The sequence below is a fragment of the Triticum urartu genome, chromosome 3, assembly GCF_003073215.2.
Source record: "Triticum urartu cultivar G1812 chromosome 3, Tu2.1, whole genome shotgun sequence".
Taxonomy (NCBI): Eukaryota; Viridiplantae; Streptophyta; class Magnoliopsida; order Poales; family Poaceae; genus Triticum; species Triticum urartu.
The window spans coordinates 58,560,447-58,583,981 of record NC_053024.1 but is presented as its reverse complement, the minus strand read 5'-3'; the positions used below and the strand labels follow the sequence as shown (position 1 = coordinate 58,583,981).

Genomic DNA, 23,535 nt, shown 5'->3' with positions numbered 1-23,535 from the left:
ATCGTAACAAGAAAATAAAGTTTCTACAATCTGATCGTAGAGAAGAGTATTTGAGTTACGAGTTTGGCCTTCAGTTAAAAACAATGTGAAATAGTTTCACTACTCATGCCACCTGGAACACCACAATGTAATGGTGTGTCCGAACGTCGTAATCGTACTTTACTGGATATGGTGCGATCTATGATGTCTCTTACTGATTTACCGCTATCGTTTTGGGGATACGCTCTAGAGACGGCCGCATTCACGTTAAATAGGGCACCATCTAAATCCGTTGAGACGACACCATGTGAACTATGGTTTGGCAAGAAACCTAAGCTGTCGTTTCTTAAAGTTTGGGACTGCGATGCTTATGTGAAAAAGGTTTCAACATGATAAGCTCGAACCCAAATCGGAGAAGTAAACTTCATAGGATATCCAAAGGAAACTTATTGGATACACCTTCTATCACAGATCCGAAAGCAAGACTTTTGTTGCTAAATTCGGAGTTTTTCTAGAGAAGAGTTTCTCTCGAAAGAAGTGAGTGGGAGGAAAGTAGAAAACTTGATAAGGTAATTGTACCTTCTCCCTTATTGGAAAGTAGTTCATCACAAAATCTGTTCTTGTGACTACTGCACCAATTAGTGAGGAAGCTAATGATGATGATCATGTAACTTCAGATCAAGTTACTACCGAATCTCGTAGGTAAACCAGAGTGAGATCCGCACCAGAGTGGTACGGTAATCCTGTTCTGGAAGTCATGTTACTAGACCATGACGAACTTGCGAACTATGAGGAAGCGATGATGAGCCCAGATTCCGCGAAATGGTTTGAGGCCATGAAATCTGAGATATGATCCATGTATGAGAACAAAGTATGGACTTTGATGGATTTGCCCGATGATCCGCAAGCCATTAGAAAATAAATGGATCTTCAAGAGGAAGACGGACGCTGATAGTAGTGTTACTATCTACAAAGCTAGAATTGTTCGCAAAAGGTTTTCGACAAGTTCCAAGGTGTTGACTACGATGAGATTTTCTCACTCGTATCTATGCCTTAAGTGTCCGAATCATTAGCAATTTGCCGCATTTTATGAAATCTGGCAAATGGATAAACAAAACTGCATTCCTTAATGGATTTCTAAAGAAGAGTTGTATACGATGCAACAGAAGGTTTTGTCGATCCTAAAGGTGTTAACTAAATAGCAAGCTCCAGCGATCCATCTATGGACTGGTGCAAGAATCTCGGAGTTGGAATATACGCTTTGATAAGTTGATCAAAGCATATAGTTTTATACAGACTTGCGGTGAAGCCTGTATTTACAAGAAAAGTGAGTGGGTGTTGGGGAACGTAGCATAAATTCAAAATTTTCCTACGTGTCACCAAGATCTATCTATGGAGTCATCTAGCAACGAAGGGAGGAGTGGATCTGCATACCCTTGTAGATCGCGCGCGGAAGCGTTCAAGAGAACGGGGTTGATGGAGTCGTACTCGTCGTGATTCAAATCACCGATGATCCTAGTGCCGAACGGATGGCACCTCCGCGTTCAACACATGTACGGAGCGGAGACGTCTCCCACGCCTTGATCCAGCAAGGAGGAGGGAGAGGTTGATGGAGATCCAGCAGCACGACGGCATGGTGGAAGTAGCGGGATTCCAACAGGGCTTCGCTAAGCGTTGCGGGAGGAGGGAGATGTGTCACAGGAGGGAGAGGGAGGCGCCAGGCCTTAGGTATGGTTTGCTCCTCCTTTTCCCCACTATATATAGGGCCAAGGGAGAGGGGGGAGGCGCAGCCCTTGCCCCTTCCTCCAAGGAAGGGTGCGGCCAAGGGGGGGAGGAGTCCATCCTCCTCAAGGCACCTCGGAGGTGCCTTCCCCCTTTAGGACTCTCTCTTTTTTTCTCTTCTCTTGGCGCATGGGCCTCTTGGGGCTGGTGCCCTTGGCCCATATAGGCCAAGGCGCACCCCCTTCAGCCCATGTGGCCCCCCGGGGCAGGTGGCCCCACCCGGTGGACCCCCGGGACCCTTCCGGTGGTCCTGGTACAATACCGGTGACCCCGAAACTTGTCCCGATGGCCGAAATAGCACTTCCTATATATAATTCATTACCTCCGGACCATTCCGGAACTCCTCGTGACGTCCGGGATCTCATCCGAGACTCCGAACAACTTTCGGGTTACCGCATACTAATATCTCTATAACCCTAGCGTCACCGAACCTTAAGTGTGTAGACCCTACGGGTTCGGGAGACATGCAGACATGACCGAGACGTTCTCCGGTCAATAACCAACAGCGGGATCTGGATACCCATGTTGGCTCCCACATGTTCCACAATGATCTCATCGGATGAACCACGATGTCAAGGACTTAATCAATCCCGTATACAATTCCCTTTGTCTAGCGGTATTGTACTTGCCCGAGATTCGATCGTCGATATCCCTATACCTTGTTCAATCTCGTTACCGGCAAGTCTCTTTACTCGTTCCGTAACACATCATCCCGTGATCAACTCCTTGATCACATTGTGCACATTATGATGATGTCCTACCGAGTGGGCCCAGAGAACCTCTCCGTTTACACGGAATGACAAATCCCAGTCTCGATTCGTGCCAACCCAACAGACACTTTCGGAGATACCTGTAATGTACCTTTATAGCCACCCAGTTACGTTGTGACGTTTGGCACACCCAAAGCACTCCTACGGTATCCGGGAGTTGCACAATCTCATGGTCTAAGGAAATGATACTTGACATTAGAAAAGCTTTAGCATACGAACTACACGATCTTTGTGCTAGGCTTAGGATTGGGTCTTGTCCATCACATCATTCTCCTAATGATGTGATCCCGTTATCAATGACATCCAATGTCCATGGTCAGGAAACCGTAACCATCTATTGATCAACGAGCTAGTCAACTAGAGGCTTACTAGGGACATGGTGTTGTCTATGTATCCACACATGTATCTGAGTTTCCTATCAATACAATTATAGCATGGATAATAAACGATTATCATGAACAAGGAAATATAATAATAAATAATTTATTATTGCCTTTGGGGCATATTTCCAACAGTCTCCCACTTGCACTAGAGTCAATAATCTAGTTCACATCGCCATGTGATTAACACTCACAGGTCACATCGCCATGTAACCAACATCCAAAGAGTTTACTAGAGTCAATATTCTAGTTCACATCACTATGTGATTAACACTCAATGAGTTCTGGGTTTGATCATGTTGCTTGCGACAGAGGTTTTAGTCATTGGGTCTGAACCTTTCAGATCCGTGTGTGCTTTACAAATCTCTATGTCATCTCCTAGATGTAGCTACCACGTTCTATTTGGAGCTATTCCAAATAACTGTTCTACTTGGAGCTATTCTAAATTGTTGCTCCATTATACGTATCCGGCATCTCTACTCAGAGCTATCCGGATAGGTGTTAAGCTTGCATCGACGTAACCCTTTACGATGAACTCTTTTACCACCTCCATAATCGAGAAAATTCCTTAGTCCACTAGTTACTAAGGATAACTTTGACCGCTGTCCTGTGATCCATTCTTGGATCACTCTTGTACCCCTTGACTGACTCATGGCAAGGCACACTTCAGGTGCGGTACACAGCATAGCATACTGTAGAGCCTATGTCTTAAGCATAGGGGACGACCTTCGTCCTTTCTCTCTATTCTGCCGTGGTCGAGCTTTAAGTCTTAACTTCATACCTTACAACTCAGGCAAGAACTCCTTCTTTGACTGATCCATCTTGAACACCTTAAAGATCATGTCAAGGTATGTGCTCATTTGAAAGTACTATTAAGCGTTTTGATCTATCCTTATAGATCTTGATGCTCAATGCTCAAGTAGCTTAATCTAGGCTTTCCATTGAAAAAATACTTTCCAAATAACCCTATATGCTTTCCAGAAATTCTACATCATTTCTGATCAACAATATGTCAACATATACTTATCAGAAATTCTATAGTGCTCCCACTCACTTCTTCGGAAATACAAGTTTCTCATAAACTTTGTATAAACCCAAAATCTTTGATCATCATCAAAGCATACATTCCAACTCCGAGATGCTTACTCCAGTCCTTAGAAGGATTGTTGGAGCTTTGCATACTTATTAGCATCTTTCAGGATTGACAAAACCTTCCGGTTGTATCACATACAACCTTTCCTCAAGAAAATCGTCGAGGAAACAATGTTTTGACATCCTATTTGCAAGATTTCATAAATAATGCAGTAATCGCTAATATAATTCCAATAGACTCTTAGCATCGCTACGAGCAACAGCCTTACGACCATCGAGCTGTTCTGCCAAAGTCTACACTTTGTTTTCATACATGGATCCTCTCTCGGATTTTATGGCCTCGAGCCATTTATCGGAATCCGGGCCCACCATCGCTTCTCCATAGCTCGTAGGTTCATTGTTGTCTAGCAATGTGACTTCCAAGACAGGATTACGTACCACTCTGAAGTAGTGCGCATCCTTGTCATCCCACGAGGTTTGGTAGTGACTTGATCTGAAGTTTCATGATCACTATCATAAGCTTCCACTTCAATTGGTGTAGGTGCCACAGGAACAACTTCCTGTGCCCTGCCACACACTAGTTGAAGAGACGGTTCAATAACCTCATCAAGTCTCCACCATCCTTCCACTCAATTCTTCCAAGAGAAACTTTTCCTCGAGAAAGGACCCGATTCTATAAACAATCCCTTATTGCTTTCGGATCTGAGACAGGAGGTATACCCAACTGTTTTGGGTGTCCTATGAAGATGCATTTATCCGCTTTGGGTTCGAGCTTATCAGCCTGAAATTTTTTTCACATAAGCGTCGCAGCCCCAAACTTTTAAGAAATGACAGCTTAGGTTTCTCTAAACCATAGTTCATACGGTGTCATCTCATCGGAATTACGTGGTGCCCTATTTAAAGTGAATGTGGTTGTCTCTAATGCCTAACCCATAAACTATCGTGGTAATTCGATAAGAGACATCATGGTATGCATCATATCCAATAGGGTGCAGTTATGATGTTCGGACACACCATCACACTATGGTGTTCCAGGCTGTATTAGTTGTGAAACAATTTCCACAATGTCTTAATTCTGTGCCAAACTCGTAATTCAGATATTCATCTCTATGATCATATCATAGATCTTTTATCCTCTTGTCACGACGATCTTTCAACTTCACCCTGAAATTACTTGAACCTTTCAATAATTCAGACTCGTGATTCATCAAGTAACTATACTCAACATCTACTCAAATCATCTGTGAAGTAAGAACATAACGATATCCACTACATGCCTCAGCACTCATTGGACTGCACACATCAAAATGTATTACTTCCAACAAGTTGCTTTCTAGTTCCATTTTACTGAAAACGAGGCTTTCAGTCATCTTGCCCATGTGGTATGATTTGCATGTCTCAAGTGATTCAAAATCAAGTGAGTCCAAACAGTCCATTTGCATGGAGTTTCTTCATGCATATACACCAATAGACATGGTTCGCATGTCTCAAACCTTTCAAAAACGAGTGAGCCCAAAGATCCATCAACATGGAGCTTCTTCATGCGTTTTATACCGATATGACTTACGTGGCAGTGCCACAAGTAGGTGGTACTATCATTACTATCTTTTGGCATGAACATGTGTATCACTATGATCGAGATTCAATAAACCATTCATTTTAGGTGCAAGACCATTGAAGGTATTATTCAAATAAACAGAGTAACCGTTATTCTCCTTAAATGAATAACCGTATTGCGATAGACATAATCCAATCATGTCTATGCTCAACGCAAACACCAAACTCGATGGTAGAGGGAGCGTGCGATGCTTGATCATATCAACATTGGAAACACTTCCAACACATATCGTCAGCTCACCTTTAGCTAGTCTCCATTTATTCCGTAGCTTTTATTTCGAGTTACTAACACTTAGCAACCGAACCAGTATCTAATACCCTGGTGCTACTAGGAGTACTAGTAAAGTACACATCAACACAATGATATCCAATATACTACTATCGACTTTGCCAGCCTTCTCATCTACCAAGTATCTAGGGTAATTCTGCTCCAGTGGCTGTTCCCCTTATTACAGAAGCACTCAGTCTCGGGTTTGGGTTCAACCTTGGGTTTCTTCACTAGAGCAGCAGCTGAATTGCCGTTTCATGAAGTGTCCCTTTTGCCCTTGCCCTCCTTGAAACTAGTGGTTTCACAAACCATCAACAATTGATGCTCCTTCTTGATTTCTACTTTTGTGGTGTCAAACATCGCGAATATCTCAAGGATCATCATATATGTCCCTGATATATTATAGTTCATCACGAAGCTCTAGCAGCTTGGTGGTAATGACTTCGGAGAAACATCACTATCTCATCTGGAAGATCAACTCCCACTCGATTCAAATGATTGTTGTACTCAGACAATCTGAGCACAAGCTCAACAATTGAGCTTTTCTCCTTAGTTTGCAGGCTAAGAAAATCGTCGGAGGTCATATACCTTTTGACGTGGGCACGAGCCTGAAATCCCAATTTCAGCCCTCAAAACATCTCATATGTTTTGCGACGTTTCAAAACCGTCTTCGGTGCCTCAATTCTAAACCGTTTAACTAAACTATCACGTAGTTATCAAAATGTGTATGTCAGATGTTCGCAACATCCACAGACGACGTTCGAGGTTCAGCACACTGAGCGGTGCATTAAGGACATAAGCCTTTTATGAAGCAATGAGGACAATCCTCAGTTTACGGACCTAGTCCGCATAATTGCTACTATCAACTTTCAACTAAATTTTCTCTAGGAACATATCTAAACAGTAGAACAGAAACGTGAGCCACGACATAATTTGCAAAGACCTTTTGACTATGTTCAGGATAATTCAGTTCATCTTATGAACTCCCACTTAGATAGACATCCCTCTAGTCATCTAAGTGATTACATGATCCGAGTCAACTAGGCCGTGTCCGATCATCACGTGAGACGGACTAGTCATCATCGGTGAACATCTTCATGTTGATCGTATCTACCATACGACTCATGCTCGACCTTTCGGTCTTCTGTGTTCCGAGGCCATGTCTATGCACATGCTAGGCTCGTCAAGTTAACCCTAAGTGTTTTGCATGTGTAAAACTGTCTTACACCCGTTGTATGTGAACGTAAGGATCTATCACACCCGATCATCACGTGGTGCTTCGAAACGACGAACTGTAGCAACGGTGCACAGTTAGGGGAGAACACTTCTTGAAATTTTAATGAGGGATCATCTTATTTACTACCGTCGTTCTAAGCAAATAAGATGTATAAACATGATAAACATCACATGCAATCAAATAATAGTGACATGATATGGCCAATATCATATAGCTCCTTTGATCTCCATCTTGGGGCTCCATGATCATCTATTACAAGAACATGATCAATCTCATACATCACATATATCATTCATCACATCCTTTTGGCCATATCACATCACATAGCATACCCTGCAAAAACAAATTAGACGTCCTCTAATTGTTGTTTGCATGTTTTACGTGGCTGCTATGGGTTTCTAGCAAGAACGTTTCTTACCTACGCAAAACCACAACGTGACATGCCAATTGCTATTTACCCTTCATAAGGACCCTTTTCATCGAATCCGATCCGACTAAAGTGGGAGAGACAGACACCCGCTAGCCACCTTATGCAACTAGTGCATGTCAGTCGGTGGAACCAGTCTCACGTAAGAGTACGTGTAAGGTCGGTCCGGGCCGCTTCATCCCACGATGCCACCGAATCAAGATAAGACTAGTAACGGCAAGCATATTGAACAAAATCAACGCCCACAACTACTTTGTGTTCTACCCGTGCATAGAAACTACGCATAGACCTAGCTCATGATGCCACTGTTGGGGAACGTAGCATAAATTCAAAATTTTCCTACGTGTCACCAAGATCTATCTATGGAGTCATCTAGCAACGAGGGAGGAGTGGATCTACATACCCTCTTAGATCGCGCGCAGAAGCGTTCAAGAGAACGGGGTTGATGGAGTCGTACTCGTCGTGATTCAAATCACCGATGATCCTAGTGCCGAACGGACGGCACCTCCGCGTTCAACACACGTACGGAGCGGAGACGTCTCCCAAGCCTTGATCCAGCAAGGAGGAGGGAGAGGTTGATGGAGATCCAGCAGCACGACGGCATGGTGGAAGTAGCGGGATTCCAACAGGGCTTCGCTAAGCGTTGCGGGAGGAGGGAGATGTGTCACAGGAGGGAGAGGGAGGCGCCAGGCCTTAGGTATGGTTTGCTCCTCCTTTTCCCCACTATATATAGGGCCAAGGGAGAGGGGGGAGGCGCAGCCCTTGCCCCTTCCTCCAAGGAAGGGTGCGGCCAAGGGGGGGAGGAGTCCATCCTCCCCAAGGCACCTCGGAGGTGCCTTCCCCCTTTAGGACTCTCCCTTTTTTTCTCTTCTCTTGGCGCATGGGCCTCTTGGGGCTGGTGCCCTTGGCCCATATAGGCCAAGGCGCACCCCCTTCAGCCCATGTGGCCCCCCGGGGCAGGTGGCCCCACCCGGTGGACCCCCGGGACCCTTCCGGTGGTCCCGGTACAATACCGATGACCCCGAAACTTGTCCCGATGGCCGAAATAGCACTTACTATATATAATTCTTTACCTCGGACCATTCCGGAACTCCTCGTGACGTCCGGGATCTCATCCGGGACTCCGAACAACATTCGGGTTCACTGCATATACATATCCCTTACTAAGCGTCACCGAACCTTAAGTGTGTAGACCCTACGGGTTCGGGAGACATGCAGACATGACGAGACGTTCTCCGGTCAATAACCAACAGCGGGATTGGATACCCATGTTGGCTCCCACATGTTCCACGATGATCTCATCGGATGAACCACGATGTCAAGGACTTAATAATCCCGTATACAATTCCCTTTGTCTAGCGGTACGATACTTGCCCGAGATTCGATCGTCGGTATCCCGATACCTTGTTCAATCTCGTTACCGGCAAGTCTCTTTACTCGTTCCAGTAACACATCATCCCGTGATCAACTCCTTGATCACATTGTGCACATTATGATGATGTCTTACCGAGTGGGCCCAGAGATACCTCTCCGTTTACACGGAGTGACAAATCCCAGTCTCGATTCGTGCCAACCCAACAGACACTTTCGGAGATACCTGTAGTGTACCTTTATAGCCACCCAGTTACGTTGTGACGTTTGGCACACCCAAAGCACTCCTACGGTATCCGGGAGTTGCACAATCTCATGGTCTAAGGAAATGATACTTGACATTAGAAAAGCTTTAGCATACGAACTACACGATCTTTGTGCTAGGCTTAGGATTGGGTCTTGTCCATCACATCATTCTCCTAATGATGTGATCCCGTTATCAACGACGATCCAATGTCCATGGTCAGGAAACCGTAACCATCTATTGATCAACGAGCTAGTCAACTAGAGGCTTACTAGGGACATGGTGTTGTCTATGTATCCACACATGTATCTGAGTTTCCTATCAATACAATTATAGCATGGATAATAAACATTATCATGAACAAGGAAATATAATAATATATTTATTATTGCCTCTAGGGATATTTCACAGTGGGACACTACATCATTTTGATAAGTATATGTGTATGACATATGTTGATCGGAAATAATGTAGAATTATTCTGCAAAGCATAAAGGAGTGTTTGAAAGGAGTTTTTCAAAGAAAGACCTCGGTAAAGCTGCTTACATATTGAGTATCAAGATCTATAGAGATAGATCAAGACGCTTGATAAGTTTTTCAATGAGTACATACCTTGACAAGATTTTGAAGTAGTTCAAAATGGAACAGTCAAAGAAAAAGTTCTTGCCTGTGTTACAAGGTGTGAAGTTGAGTAAGACTCAAAGCCCGACCACGGTAGAAGATAGAAAGAGAATGAAAGTCATTCCCTATGCCTCAGTCATAGGTTCTATAAAGTATGCCATGCTGTGTACCAGATCTATTGTATACCTACACTGTGTTAAGCAAGGGAGTACAATAGTGATCTAGAGTAGATCACTGGACAGCGGTCAAAATTATCCTTAGTGGAATAAGGAAATATTTCTCAATTATGGAGGTGACAAAAAGGTTCGTCGTAAAAGGTTACGTCGATGCAAGTTTTGACACAGATCTGGATGACTCTAAGTCTCGATCTAGATACATATTGAAAGTGGGAGCAATAAGCTAGAGTAGCTCCGTGCAGAGCATTGTTGACATAGAAATTCGCAAAAATACTTACGGATCTGAATGTGACAGACCCGTTGACTAAAATTATCTCACAAGCAAAACATGATCACACCTTAGTACTCTTTGGGTGTTAATCACATAGCGATGTGAACTAGATTACTGACTCTAGTAAACCCTTTGGGTGTTGATCACATATCGATGTGAACTATGGGTGTTAATCACATGGTGATGTGAACTATTGCTGTTAAATCACATGGCGATGTGAACTAGATTATTGACTCTAGTGCAAGTGGGAGACTGAAGGAAATATGCCCTAGAGGCAATAATAAAGTTATTATTTATTTCCTTATATCATGATAAATGTTTATTATTCATGCTAGAATTGTATTAACCGGAAACATAATACATGTGTGAATACATAGACAAACAAAGTGTCACTAGTATGCCTCTACTTGACTAGCTCGTTAATCAAAGATGGTTATGTTTCCTAACCATGAACATGAGTTGTTATTTGATTAAAGGTCACATCATTAGTTGAATGATCTGATTGACATGACCCATTCCATTAGCTTAGCACCCGATCGTTTAGTATGTTGCTATTGCTTTCTTCATGACTTATACATGTTCCTATGACTATGAGATTATGCAACTCCCGTTTGCCGGAGGAACACTTTGGGTGCTACCAAACGTCACAACGTAACTGGGTGATTATAAAGGAGCATTACAGGTGTCTCCAAAGGTACATGTTGGGTTGGCGTATTTCGAGATTAGGATTTGTCACTCCGATTGTCGGAGAGGTATTCTCTGGGCCCACTCGGTAGGACATCATCATAATGTGCACAATGTGATCAAGGAGTTGATCACGGGATGATGTGTTACGGAACGAGTAAAGAGACTTGCCAGTAACGAGATTGAACTAGGTATTGGATACCGACGATCGAATCTCGGGCAAGTAACATACCGATGACAAAGGGAACAACGTATGTTGTTATGCGGTCTGACCGATAAAGAACTTCATAGAATATGTAGGAGCCAATATGGGCATCCAGGTCCCGCTATTGGTTATTGACCGGAGACGTGTCTCGGTCATGTCTACATTGTTCTCGAACCCGTAGGGTCCGCACGCTTAAGGTTACGATGACAATTATATTATGAGTTTATGCATTTTGATGTACCGAAGGTTGTTCGGAGTCCCGGATGTGATCACGGACATGACGAGGAGTCTCGAAATGGTCGAGACGTAAAGATTGATATATTGGAAGCCTATGTTTGGATATCGGAAGTGTTCCGGGTGAAATCGGGATTTTACCGGAGTACCGGGAGGTTACCGGAACCCCCCGGGAGCCATATGAGCCTTTATGGGCTTTAGTGGAAAGGAGAAAGTGGCAGCCCAAGGTGGCTGCGCACCTCCCCCCTCCCCTAGTCCTATTAGGACTAGGAGAGGTGGCCGGCCCCCCTCTCCCTCTTTCCCCCTCGGGGAATCCTAGTCCAACTAGGATTGGGGGGGAGTAGGACTCCTCCTGCGCCCTCCTCCTGGCCGGCGCCCCCCTCCCCTTTGGCTCCTTTATATACTGAGGCAGAGGCACCCCAGAAAGACACAAGTTGATCCACGTGATCTATTCCTTAGCCGTGTGCGGTGCCCCCAGCCACCATATTCCTCGATAATACTGTAGCGGAGTTTAGGCGAAGCCCTACTGCTGTAGTACATCAAGATCGTCACCACGCCGTCGTGCTGACGGAACTCTTCCCCGACACTTTGCTGGATCGGAGTCCGGGGATCGTCATCGAGCTGAACGTGTGCTCGAACTCGGAGATGCCGTAGTTTCGGTGCTTGATCGGTTGGATCGTGAAGACGTACGACTACTTCCTCTACGTGTGTCAGCGCTTCCGCAGTCGGTCTCCGTTGGGTACGTAGACAACACTCTCCCCTCTCGCTGCTATGCATCACATGATCTTGCGTGTGCGTAGGAAAATTTTGGAAATTACTACGAAACCCAACATTAACTCACCGGAGAGTTCAAACATGGGTAAAACCTTGCGTCCATGTTACCTTCATGCCTAGACACACAATTTAGGATATCTACCAGATTTAGCTCTGCCACATTTGGCCCGGCACTGCCCGACACGCCTATAAATGGTTTGTCATGGCATGACCCATGTAGTCCCTTCTATAAAAGGATCATCTCGTGCCGGCCCGAAGGCTCCACTCGGGGATCGGCCTAGCACGCGACGTAAAAAGGCTAACACGGTCCAGCATGCTTATGGGCCGAGCTTCTTTTAAAATTTTAGCAAAATATAAAAAATAAGGATTTTTTAAAATACTGACAAATCTAACAAATAAATACAAAATACAGAAGAATCTAGCAAATTAAAGAAATACATGAAAAAAAATCTAAAGTTAAGAAAAAACTTCAGAAAAATCTAAAATTAAGAAAAAACAGGAAATTATATAAAATATACAAAATATTATAGATTATTATTTTTAGGCTAAAATGTAAAAATTAAAAAATATACAGAAAAATGCAAAAGGAGATGCGTGCCGGGCCGGCCTTAAGGCTTGACTTCATTGTTGGGCCTTGATCCATGGCGGGCCGAAGGCCACCTGGGCGTTTTATTTACGTGCCAGGCCGAAATCCATGCCCGCGGGCCGGTCCTAATAGCACGGCCCGGCCAGGTTTGCCCTTAACCAATGATTTCAGGGAAGTAGCACGAGCATCCTCGGCCGAAGCAGCAATGGAGGAGGAAAAGGCGACCCAGAAAGCGGCGGCGGAGGAGGAGAACCCCTCGCCGGAGTTGTGCCTGAGGATCCCCGGGGAGTACGCCGTCGGCTCCATCCCCACCGTCCTATACGTCCCCGACTTCATCTCCGAGACCGAGCAGTCCCAGCTCCTCCACCATGTACCGGACTAATCCTCTCCTTCCTTTCTACTACTCGCCCGATCCCCTACTTTGGTTTCGCTTCTTCCTCTCTTGCTCGTGTGGTTTGACGCTCTCTCTGGTGGCGGCCTCCGTTGCAGATATACCAGGCACCGGCGCCCAAGTGGAAGATTTTGAAAAACCGGCGGCTCCAGAACTGGGGTGCGTCTTGCCGGCTGCAGCCCCTGCCTGAATCCCTGCTTGGAAATTTGCGTTATTCTTTTGTTTTCTCAGCTCTGGGGAAGTGTTGATTTGGTCGACCTTTGTTGTGCAGGAGGAGTGGTGCACGAGAAGGGGCTACTGCCGCAGGCATGTGAGTATTCATCAGCATTGTAATGTTCAGCACAATTTTGTGGATTCTGTGTCATGCTTTACATAACTGAAGTGCCCCCATGTGGTTTTACGGAGATACTTCAGGGATTCGTTGTTCCTTCATAATTTGGCTGCGATAAGCTTGCTAACGTAGTATGGATGCCCTCAGCCCTCTCTAGAATCCTTAGAATCGACGAAATCTCCGTCAGAGTTTGAGGAAAGAGACATGAAAGAAGATCTCATGTTCTCAGTTTTGAGAGATAACAAGAACTATTCGCATCATCATCTGTTCTCTCTTTCCATCAGTCAAATAAATCTGTTAAAATGGTTTGCTCCTTTGTTTAATTTGTTTTGCTGCTTCAGTTATAATGCCCCGCAACAGAGCACATGTTTTTGTTCAAATCACATTTCTTTTGGTCTATTACATAATTTAAGGTTTACTATTGGTCTATCATCCCTGCATCGCAGGCATGGTTTTATCATCGGGCAGACAGAAATTTATTTTAGATGCCCCTACCCCCTCTGTAATCCATACAATGGCAAAATCGCTATGAGTGTTTGTGGTAGAGACATGTAAAAAGATCTTGTGTACTCAGTTAAATAAATTGCAAAAGCAATATGCAGTGTCTTATGTTCTCTCTTTCTAATAGTGAAACAAAAATGTTTATTTTTTATTTTTGACAAACAATTGCATTGGGCTATTCATTGTTAATGAGAGAGCTGGGAAGATCTCAACTCTGGGAGATTACAGAGATAGGAAACATAGAAAAGGAAGACATGAAAAGAGGGGATGTACAGGAGAGCAAAGGGCAAAAAACAGTAGCTACCTGGGCTGAGATGCTCGATCAGCGACCACGCCGCCAGCTGGTACCAGTCTACCAGATACTGTTCGCGTAGGGGCATTGCACAAGCATGTGATCCCCAACAACAGATTGTTCCTTTGTGATCCCCAACAGTTGATTGCGTGCTCTTTTTGTGTACATTATTGTTTTTGGTCTATTGCATCATAAGGATTAATCCCATGTTTTCATGCAATTTTCTGGCTGGTATCTATGCATGCTTGGCGTTGTACAGAAGACAAAAAAAGCGTTTTCTCAGGAACTAAAAATATGATGAGTGCTTAAAATTACATACAGTGTACATTCTTTTTTACTTTAGTTAGGTAGTCATCAGTTTTTAGCATTGAAATTACATTCATTTGTCTAATATTGCAGTACCTCCATGGCTTACAAAGATAACTGACAGAATCTGCCAGTGGACTGGTTTATTTCCTTCAGCAATCAATCATGTTCTGATTAATGAGTATCATCCTAATCAAGGGATCATGGTCAGTAATCATCAGCTCCATATTGTTCATTTCTCTAGTACATCTTCTATGGTTTGCGCTTCACTGAAGTACAATAACACTGCACCTTTCAGCCACACCAAGACGGCCCTGCCTATTTTCCTGTTGTCGCTATCATATCCCTTGCTTCACCGGTTGTGCTTGATTTCACACCCCACGGAAAGCTCAGAGGGCTTGAACATACATATCTCCAAAATATACAAACTGATGAGCCACAGGAGAGTAATGGTTCCTATAAGGTTGAAGGCACAAAGGAAGCTGGTCCTGCTTCGTCACTTCTACTAATGCCCTGCAGCCTGTTAATATTCAAAGATCAGGCTTATACAGGTTAGCCCCGTAGTTTCTTTCATGAATTAGCTTGATAAAAACCTCTTCAGATTATTTTGTTGGCAAAACTAGGCTTTAGTTATTTATATTTTCATGACATTTGCAGACTTCCTACATGGTATACAAGACAATGAGCTGCATAATCTAGACAAGGTGAAACTTTTGCCCACTGCAAAGCACCCCGAATATGCGCAAACTAATAATCAACTTTATTTGCATTCTACAGGTTGCAAATATCTCACAGTGCCCGCAATTCAAGCATCTAAGCTATGATTACAGCCCAGGCAAAGCAGATAGCAGTGCTAGCTCTGAGCCAAGTGGCACCTTCCACAGGACCACCACAAGAGTCTCGTTGACGTGCCGGCTAGTGTTGAAGGTACACAATAAGCTGTTCAAATTCTAGTATCCGTATGGCCTGCTTACATCAGCGTAGCCAGTGGGACAACAGTGAGAAAGAACTGTGGTAGATACAGAGAAGTATGCTAGCAAATCAGAGGATGAGAGGAACACACCAATCTGGCCGGTATGTGCCTTTTGATCATTTAGCATTCCAGAATGTGAAATCACGATGTATCCCCTTGGCGGACAGGGTTCAGTTGTGCTGCCGTTTATCCAGAATGTAGAAAGTATGCATGGATTTTCTTGAATGTAATGACAGAATGAACTTTTAATCCTGCTAGTAATTTCTGAATATACTGCATGGGATATAGCTGCACTGATGGTTAAGATTATTTGAGTTTGGCAGAACCAGAACATTTATGTATATATAAGTAAGTAGAGATCATTCCAGACATGGTTTGTTTTGTGATGAAAATCTTTGGAGAACTATGTTCATGATCCTGTCCAAATAGTCTTTTGTTTTTCTTCCATGAACGGGCAAATGACGGAACATTTGCATGCAAAAACTGTAGTGAAATTCAGAAAAAAATTTTTAATGAAATTCATGAAATGACATCGTGCTTTCATTTAAGGAAACTTTTTTGAAACAAAGAATGAAAAGGGGGAACTAGAAGCCACTCTGCCGGACCCTGATAAATCCCGAATGTTTGGATTTTAAGCATGTCATCCCGAACGGTTTTTCATGTCAATTTTAGTTGACGTGAGGTGGCAACTTTAGTTGTTAAAACATGGCAACATTGTCCCAGTTCATTTTTTTTGTCAGAAAATTGCCATGTTTGCCAACCTCGTGTGAACTAAAGTTGCCATGAAAATCGTTCGGATTGCCATGCTTAAAATCCGAATGTTCGGGATTTATCATTTCCGTATTCTTTTAGGAGAAATTGCAGAGTGAGACTTTGAACCCGGGCCAGCAACAACAACCTTTGTGCTGTCTACCTTTGCACCAAGGCCAACTTACCATTTCAGGAAATTTTCATGGTCTGTTTAAAAAGAATCATAAATTCCCTCGCTCATGTTGTTGTGATCAAGAGATACTGTGTACTGTAAATAAGAGTTGATTACACTTTCGACTATGTAGTCTCACCATAGCGGTAATTTGCACCATACTTTTCTGGGGTGGAAAAATACTCCCTTTGTAAACAAATATAAGACCGAGTATTTTAGAAATGGGTCGTCATAATAGCTATGTTTTTGTTTTCTTTCTTTCTCTCGGAGCTTGAGGATACATACATACATATGGGGCTAGTGGGACTTTTTTTTTACCAACCGCAATCTTCAAGACGGTGGTGAAGGTCTATTGTAATTCCATGGGCCTCACGATGGAATTTTGATTACAAGTAATTAATCTAATGGGGATGGAGGCTATGATAATGAAAATGGCTATGGAAATGTGATTTCATTTTTTACATGGTATTTTTTAGGGGATTTTTACAGGGTATGAAGATGTGAAGTTGATGACGGCTGCGACGGCCCGGTCCCAACATGGCTTTAGAACCGTGCAAGCCCACGTACACGAATATACGGCCCATGGGCTATGTCATACGTCCCACCACCCGCATCCGCCTGCACTGAAAAAAAAAAGCCCAGTTCGGCTCGAACGCCGCGCCGCCGCACCCACACGCTGCTGGCTGACCGGTCCTTGCCCGGCGCCGGCGAGCCTCCCTTGCTGGCCCCACGCGACGAGTGGGCAGCCTCGGCGTCCCCCAGGCCCGGCTCCACGCGGCGCGCGCCCGAGGGTGTTCCGCCAGTCCAAGCGCCTGGTGGCATGTACGCCTCTCACACTCGCAGGCTTCTTCGCCGCGACAGGGGAGCCCGTGCCCATGGCGGCGCCGCCAGGAGGCGCGCGTCGACGCCTCTGTTGTGCTTCGTCGGCGCCATCCTCCTCGTCGCGGCCTCTCGCCACACCCTGCTCCCCAAGGTATTGATATAATCTCAGAAGCTGAATGCCTGAATCCCATCCCCAGCGGCGCCAAAGATTTTTTTTTTTCTGTATGCCTCGATTGGCTGTTGATCCTTCCCTAGGGTATCAGTAGCATTGCAGATCCAGTTGCCGAAGAACTGTGCTGCATTGACTGAATCATTAGCTAATTCCATGTCTTGATTTCCTTCTTGCGAGGGAAGGTGCCATTTCTGGGCTCCTTTTGGAGAGTTTCATTGGCATCTGGTGCTTACATTCCCATGCCCAAATTTTACGGTGTAAAGTATGAGCTGCACACGCTCCCTGTAAGGCCTCCCTGTCTTGGTGTCTCCTTCTGCATTGGCCCCGAAGGCATATTGCTCACAGATTTGTGTGGTAGCTTCTTAGGTGGATGCGAAGGCGGTGGCCGACGGTGACACAATCACAGTGTATGTTGACGCGGCTGACCCTCGTGAGTCCGGCAACGTGCCCCGTGAAGTTCAGCAAGCCGCCGCAGAGCGAACCAAGGCGCGGACGGCCAAGAACTATGAGAAGGCTGATATGCTACATAAGATCATAGTGGATGCCGGATATAGGTAACTTCAAAAATTAACATCAGGCAACTGTCTATTTCTGTGCGGTCTCACCTGCTGACAGTTCTGAAGCTTCTTCTAAGTGCAGGCAAGTTCCTGACTTGACAGGGAAACATGTTCTCGCGAAGAAGTACCGGATCAGGCTAAGGTTTGTCCCACATCTTGGTCCCAATCGATGGTCAAGGGCTTTGTTTGTTCTTATTGGACTGGAGTTGAGATATTATAGAACGAAACGATGCAATGCAGAGGGATTGATGCACCAGAGAACTCGATGCCTTATGGTAAAGAGGCAAAAGAGGAGCTGGTGAGGCTGGTGAAGGGAAGAACCTTAAAGGTTTCCATATGTGATACTGACCGGTACGGTCGATTAGTTGGAGATGTTGTCTGCAATGGTGTCTTCGTGCAGGTATTATGTCATACTCTATTGTCACGTCAGAGTCACCTTTTCGAGGTCTGTTATGCTGGAAATAACCTATGCAAGTACTGAATTATGTATGCTCCATGTGCTGTTTGGTTTTCTTATTAAAAGATCAATAATCATGAAACTGCACATTTACAGTACATGAAACTGTATGTATTTAAGATTTTGAAAATTCTCAGAACTTTCACCAGAACATAAATCGAATCAACAAGCCTCAAATATTACTATTAAATTCTGCACGAAACATGATGTATTTCCTCGTATGAAGATACATGCATACATGCATACTTATGGGCCTGTTAACCATTTTGCGACTTTTCAACTAAGAAACAATCAAGTTTTCATATCTTGCTTTTAAAACAGGAACACATGCTGAAGAAAGGCCTCACATGGCACTACTCTGCGTATGATCGACGGCCTGAGCTCGCAGAGGTAAGCAATGTGACTTGCTTGGCAGCTTCGGTTCACATGACTGAAGAGCAGTATAGCGCACTCTGAGCATTTCTTCAACCTACCAACTACCATATATATACACTTGAAAAGACCTTGACAGACTGAAATTTGTTCAGTGGGAGAAGCAGGCGTGGGTGAGCGGGTTGGGCCTGTGGGCGCTGCCGAACCCTGAGAAGCCATGGGAATGGAGGAAGGAGAAGCGCGCGAGGAAATGGTGAATCATCCGTGACTCGTGCCCAAAGATCTCTAGACGACTAGACGAGAACAGTAGCTTCGAACACTGTATAATGTTTACTCTGTACCTCAACACTTGCATGCTGTAACAGCCTCTGTAGATTGCAGCAGGGAGCATCGATTTGTGTAAGCTCCAATTGGGGACGCATTCTCTTGTTTGCATTAGACTGTTGTAAACTTATAATGATTTCTGTAAACCACGATGTGATGATCAGTTGGTATTAATGGATTGATACTGCTATGTAGCCAAATGTTTCCAGTCTAAAAAAATAGTTACAGAAAGGCAATTCCACTCAAGAAACAAATGGTTAACAAAAGATACAATTTTCAGGATCCATGAAAGACCACTTGCCAAGACCATGACCCCAAATTTCAAGAGAGAACAAAAAAAAATATTGTGTTGAATGCGGTCAGGTCGTGCTGAACAATCAGCAAAATTCTATTCTGCGTCCTCTTCCGCGTCCAGTGCGAAATTCTATTTCCGTCAGGGGCCAGACCGACGGTTAGGGAGCGTCAAACCCGAACCTGGCGAGAGACCGGCACGGCGGCACGAGCGCCGTCGAGCGGCTGCGGGAGCAAGCACCAAGGGAGGACACCGTGGTGGATCGTCCACTCCGCCGAAGACCTTCTTCCACTCCTACCGGCTAGGTACGCCCAACTCCCCAAGCCCTAAGTGCGTAGATAGATTGGTCAAGGATTTTTTTGTTCCACCGCCCCAAATCTTAATTTCGTCAACTATCTCGAAATGTATCTCTTCCTTTTCCCAGTGCTGATGCAGGTTATTACTGGTGTCTAGTGTTGTTGGCTGCGTACGTTATTGTTCCTTCGACATTACCGTGTGTGTGTGCATGAATCTTTCACCCACGAGGAGCTAAGATGAATTACTTTTCTTCTGCTTTTTCGACCGTGAGACTCTGTTGTGTGCAATGATCTGGTTCCTTTTTCAAGATCATCTGTATTGCGTCAGTGTGGCGCTTGCTATTCCTTTGGCCAGTTCAGAACGTAGCATGATTAACTTGCTGGCGCCTGATGCTGATGTGCTGTAGGTGTCGTGTGACTGTGACCTGTACAAGAAGCTGACTCGGGATCGTTTGATGCGCTGTGACCATGCAGCAGCAAGCGCAGGGGGTTTCCAGTGGCATGTACAGATACATGCACCGCTGCGAGAGTGGAGTTAATATTCATGATGTCTTTGTCGAGAGGAGTGCATTCCGGGTGCTGTTTTCATATGTCGGTGCGATATTTCTTCTTGCGAATGTTTGCCGTACCTTGTTGTCACTGGTAGTTTTCTCAGAATCATTCGCAAAAGTCAAAACCCAAGTATGGCTGATTGATTTTTCACTATTCCGCTGCTCGAATCAGGTGTTCATATGTTTTCATGAGCTTTTGGGGCTCTTAGCAATAAAGATGCAGATGCAAAGAAATGTGTCAGGTTCCTAAAAAAGTCATATTAGAAATGCCGTACTGATGATGCTATCATCAAACTGTGGTTTACATTCAGGTGGTGTAGGTTAACGGAATTTTCATGCATTCGATTGTCCCACTCTAATGATTTGCAGTGCTTAAATGTTTCAGGAGAGTTTATGCCTTGGTTCCTTTTGGAGTGTTCCGTTTTCTGCTATCGCCGCTAAATGCTTGCAATACAAGCCTGTGAAGAAAGGTTGGGCGCTGATGCTGTTTCTTCTTTATCCCATTTTTGTGCTTTGCATGCGAACTTTCACCTTAAGGTTGCATAACAATGAGATACTCTTGTTTATCAACATCCGCGTTGAAAATGCTTGTATTTGCAGAGTCGTTAATGATTATGCCAAATTTCGGGATTCAGCTAGAACAACACTTTTGGAGGTATGAAAGAACCATTCTGGAGTCATTCATGTGTGCATCGAGATTCCACTCTTGCTGTCAGCATTTGTCACTCTTCAAACATTTATAACATTGCAACAACACTTCAACAATTGCAAACAGATATATGGAATTAAAGGCTTTGGATACCTAATGAAATAAGTAGTAATTGGCACTTTAGCAGAAATAAAGTACTGCTGTCTTGTTTGTACTTATTTAATGACAAGATTTGCAACAGATTAGTTGTTTTGCGTTAACTAGAAATTATCATTGCCTGATTGCTTATTGCCGTTTCCATTATTCTATTTCATAATATAATACAAAGTACAGAAAGCAGAGGACGAAGTACTGTTCTCTTGTCAGTACTTGTTAGTGACAGGATTTGCAATGGATGAAGTTGTTTTGCGTTAGCTAAAAATGATCACTGTCTGATTGGCTTCTTGCCATTTCCATTCTTTTATTATATTATTACAAGGTACAGAAAATAGAGGCTTCTTCATCCTTTTATCTCTTTTACATCTATGTTATCTTTCGTAGTGGACTAGTACATCGCAAGTTTGTGCCCATCAGCAAGATCCTAAAGCCGGTGCTGAATGAGTGTGTGACCCCTGTTACATGCTACTGGAGCTTGGCATTGCTTTTACGCGATGAAGACGAGATCATGCTCGTTTTTCAGGTAACTCTTGCCTGCTTTCAATTGATTTTTAAATGCAATGTCAGGAACCTGTGGTCTGAAAGAGCCTAATGTGCAGAACCTGCGTCCACCCATCAAACTGTTGCTCCCAATCTGGAAAGCTCTGTGCGCATTCACAAACTCCAGCAGCATTAGCCCTTCCATGCTTCTTCAAGAAGGTGATTGGCATAAGCATGTTGATCGAGATGGTGCTGTGGATTCCTGAATAGTTCCCTGAAGACCTCTCTCTCTGCCGAGTGACAACAGGATGTTCAGTTGTGTCACCACTAACTGAAGATAAATTGTCAAGTGGAGGATTTTGGTGATACCAACAGGGGTCTGAGCCTCTGATCCTTTCGGTCGGTCCGACCGAATTATTTCTCTTTACCTGCAGAAGAAACTGAATGCTCCACTTGTAACTTTGGCCTGGCCATGTGGTATTTCTGTCCACTGAAGGAGATTCACAACAGAATGTACCACAATGCTTTTTTCAGTTCCTAGTTGGTAATCCATGTTCTGGGGTGCAGATGTAGTGACACTGTAAGGATGGTCCAACTGCTGATGATAAAATCTTGGACACTTGCATGCAGTCATATCCGTTGCAGTAAATTTTTTTTTTCTTTTTTTCCTTGGAGAAGATGTGAAAATATAACAGATTGGATCATCAGGCTACAGCTTACCAAGATGAAACATTAAGCATCTACTGAGCGTTCTGGCTCGCCGCTGCACTGTGCCTGTACATCATTTTTTGTTGATCAGAGCAACAACCGCGCCCAGTGGATCTCAGGATCTGCAGGTGGAGATGTGTAGTGTAATTGACATTGACGGCGGCTGTTTCCAAAGAGCTCAGCAATCAGGTCATCATCATGCCAACCATGCCATCATAATCCTCATCATGAAGAACTCTTTGAGTTAGCATGAACCGTACAATGCTCCTTCTTGCAAGTGTTTGTTGTGCCTTGTTGTCGAAGGTACTATGACCGAGCTTCTGTTATTTCGCTCATGCGCTCTGGTTGCTACATGGCCAATTTATCTCATGAGTTTCTTAGGCTCCTAGCAACACGGATTCAGATGTGTTTTAGTGACAAGATTGACAATGGATCAAGTTGTTTTGTGTTTTATTTTGAAGTAAAATCACGGCACGTATTTTGGAATCGGAGGGAGTAATTTTATCTCTTTTACATCTATGTTATCTTTCACAGTGGACGAGCGCATCGCAAGTCTGTGCCCATGGCAAGATCCTAAAGCCGGTGCTGAACGAGTGTGTGGCCCCTGTTACCTGCTATTGGAGCCTGGCATTGCTTCCACGCGACGAAGACGAGATCACGACGCTCGTTTTTCAGGTAAATCCCGCCTTCTTTCACTGATTTTTGAAATGTACTCTCAGGAACCCTGTGGTCTGAATGAGCAGAAACTGCGTCCGCCGGTCAAAATGTTGGTCCCAATCTGGAAAGCTTCGTGCGCATTCACAAACTCCGGCACCACTAGCCCTTCCGTGGTTCTTCGAGAAGATGATTGGCATAAGCATGTTGGTCGAGATGGTGCTGTGGACTCGTGAATAGTTCCCCGAAGACTTCTCTGCCGAGTGGCAACGGGATGTTCAGTGCTGTCGCCACTAACTGAAGATCAATTGTCAGGTGGAGGATTTTTCTGATGCCAGGGCTCTGAGCCTCTGACTCTTTCGTCTGACTGATGGATTTATTTCTCCTTGGCTGCTGAGAAACTGAGTGGCCCACTTGTAACTTTGGCCTGACAGTGTGGTATTTCTGTCCACTGAAGAAGATTCACAACAGAATCCATGTACCACAATGTTTCTTCAGACCCTACGTGGGAATCCATGTTCTGGGGCTGCAATGCAAATGCAGCAACCCTGTGAGGAGGGGTGCAACTGCTGATAATAAAACCTTACCCGTTTGCATGCAGTCATATCTGT

At 44.3% G+C, this 23,535-nt stretch overlaps 3 protein-coding genes across 3 annotated transcripts; all 3 read left to right on the top strand.

Moving 5' to 3' along the window:
• Positions 1-12,889: 12,889 nt before the first annotated feature.
• On the top strand, positions 12,890-15,879 carry LOC125542827 (alpha-ketoglutarate-dependent dioxygenase alkB homolog 6). Its single transcript, XM_048706035.1, has 7 exons — positions 12,890-13,088; positions 13,208-13,268; positions 13,381-13,419; positions 14,633-14,745; positions 14,838-15,090; positions 15,197-15,243; positions 15,317-15,879. Exons 1-7 carry the CDS (start codon positions 12,924-12,926, stop codon positions 15,491-15,493), a joined length of 855 nt encoding a protein of 284 aa, XP_048561992.1. The 5' UTR covers positions 12,890-12,923; the 3' UTR covers positions 15,494-15,879.
• An 883-nt stretch (positions 15,880-16,762) lies between these two features.
• LOC125542826 (probable staphylococcal-like nuclease CAN1) lies at positions 16,763-19,332 on the top strand. The gene is made up of 7 exons (XM_048706034.1): positions 16,763-17,407; positions 17,611-17,712; positions 17,795-17,982; positions 18,068-18,127; positions 18,226-18,385; positions 18,764-18,832; positions 18,970-19,332. Exons 1-7 carry the CDS (start codon positions 17,024-17,026, stop codon positions 19,069-19,071), a joined length of 1,065 nt encoding a protein of 354 aa, XP_048561991.1. The 5' UTR covers positions 16,763-17,023; the 3' UTR covers positions 19,072-19,332.
• An 844-nt stretch (positions 19,333-20,176) lies between these two features.
• LOC125542828 lies at positions 20,177-22,200 on the top strand. Its single transcript, XM_048706036.1, has 5 exons — positions 20,177-20,368; positions 20,663-20,747; positions 20,878-20,932; positions 21,467-21,605; positions 21,682-22,200. The coding sequence occupies exons 1-5, from the start codon at positions 20,195-20,197 to the stop codon at positions 21,826-21,828; spliced, it is 600 nt and encodes a 199-aa protein (XP_048561993.1). The 5' UTR covers positions 20,177-20,194; the 3' UTR covers positions 21,829-22,200.
• The last annotated feature ends 1,335 nt before the right edge of the window (positions 22,201-23,535 follow it).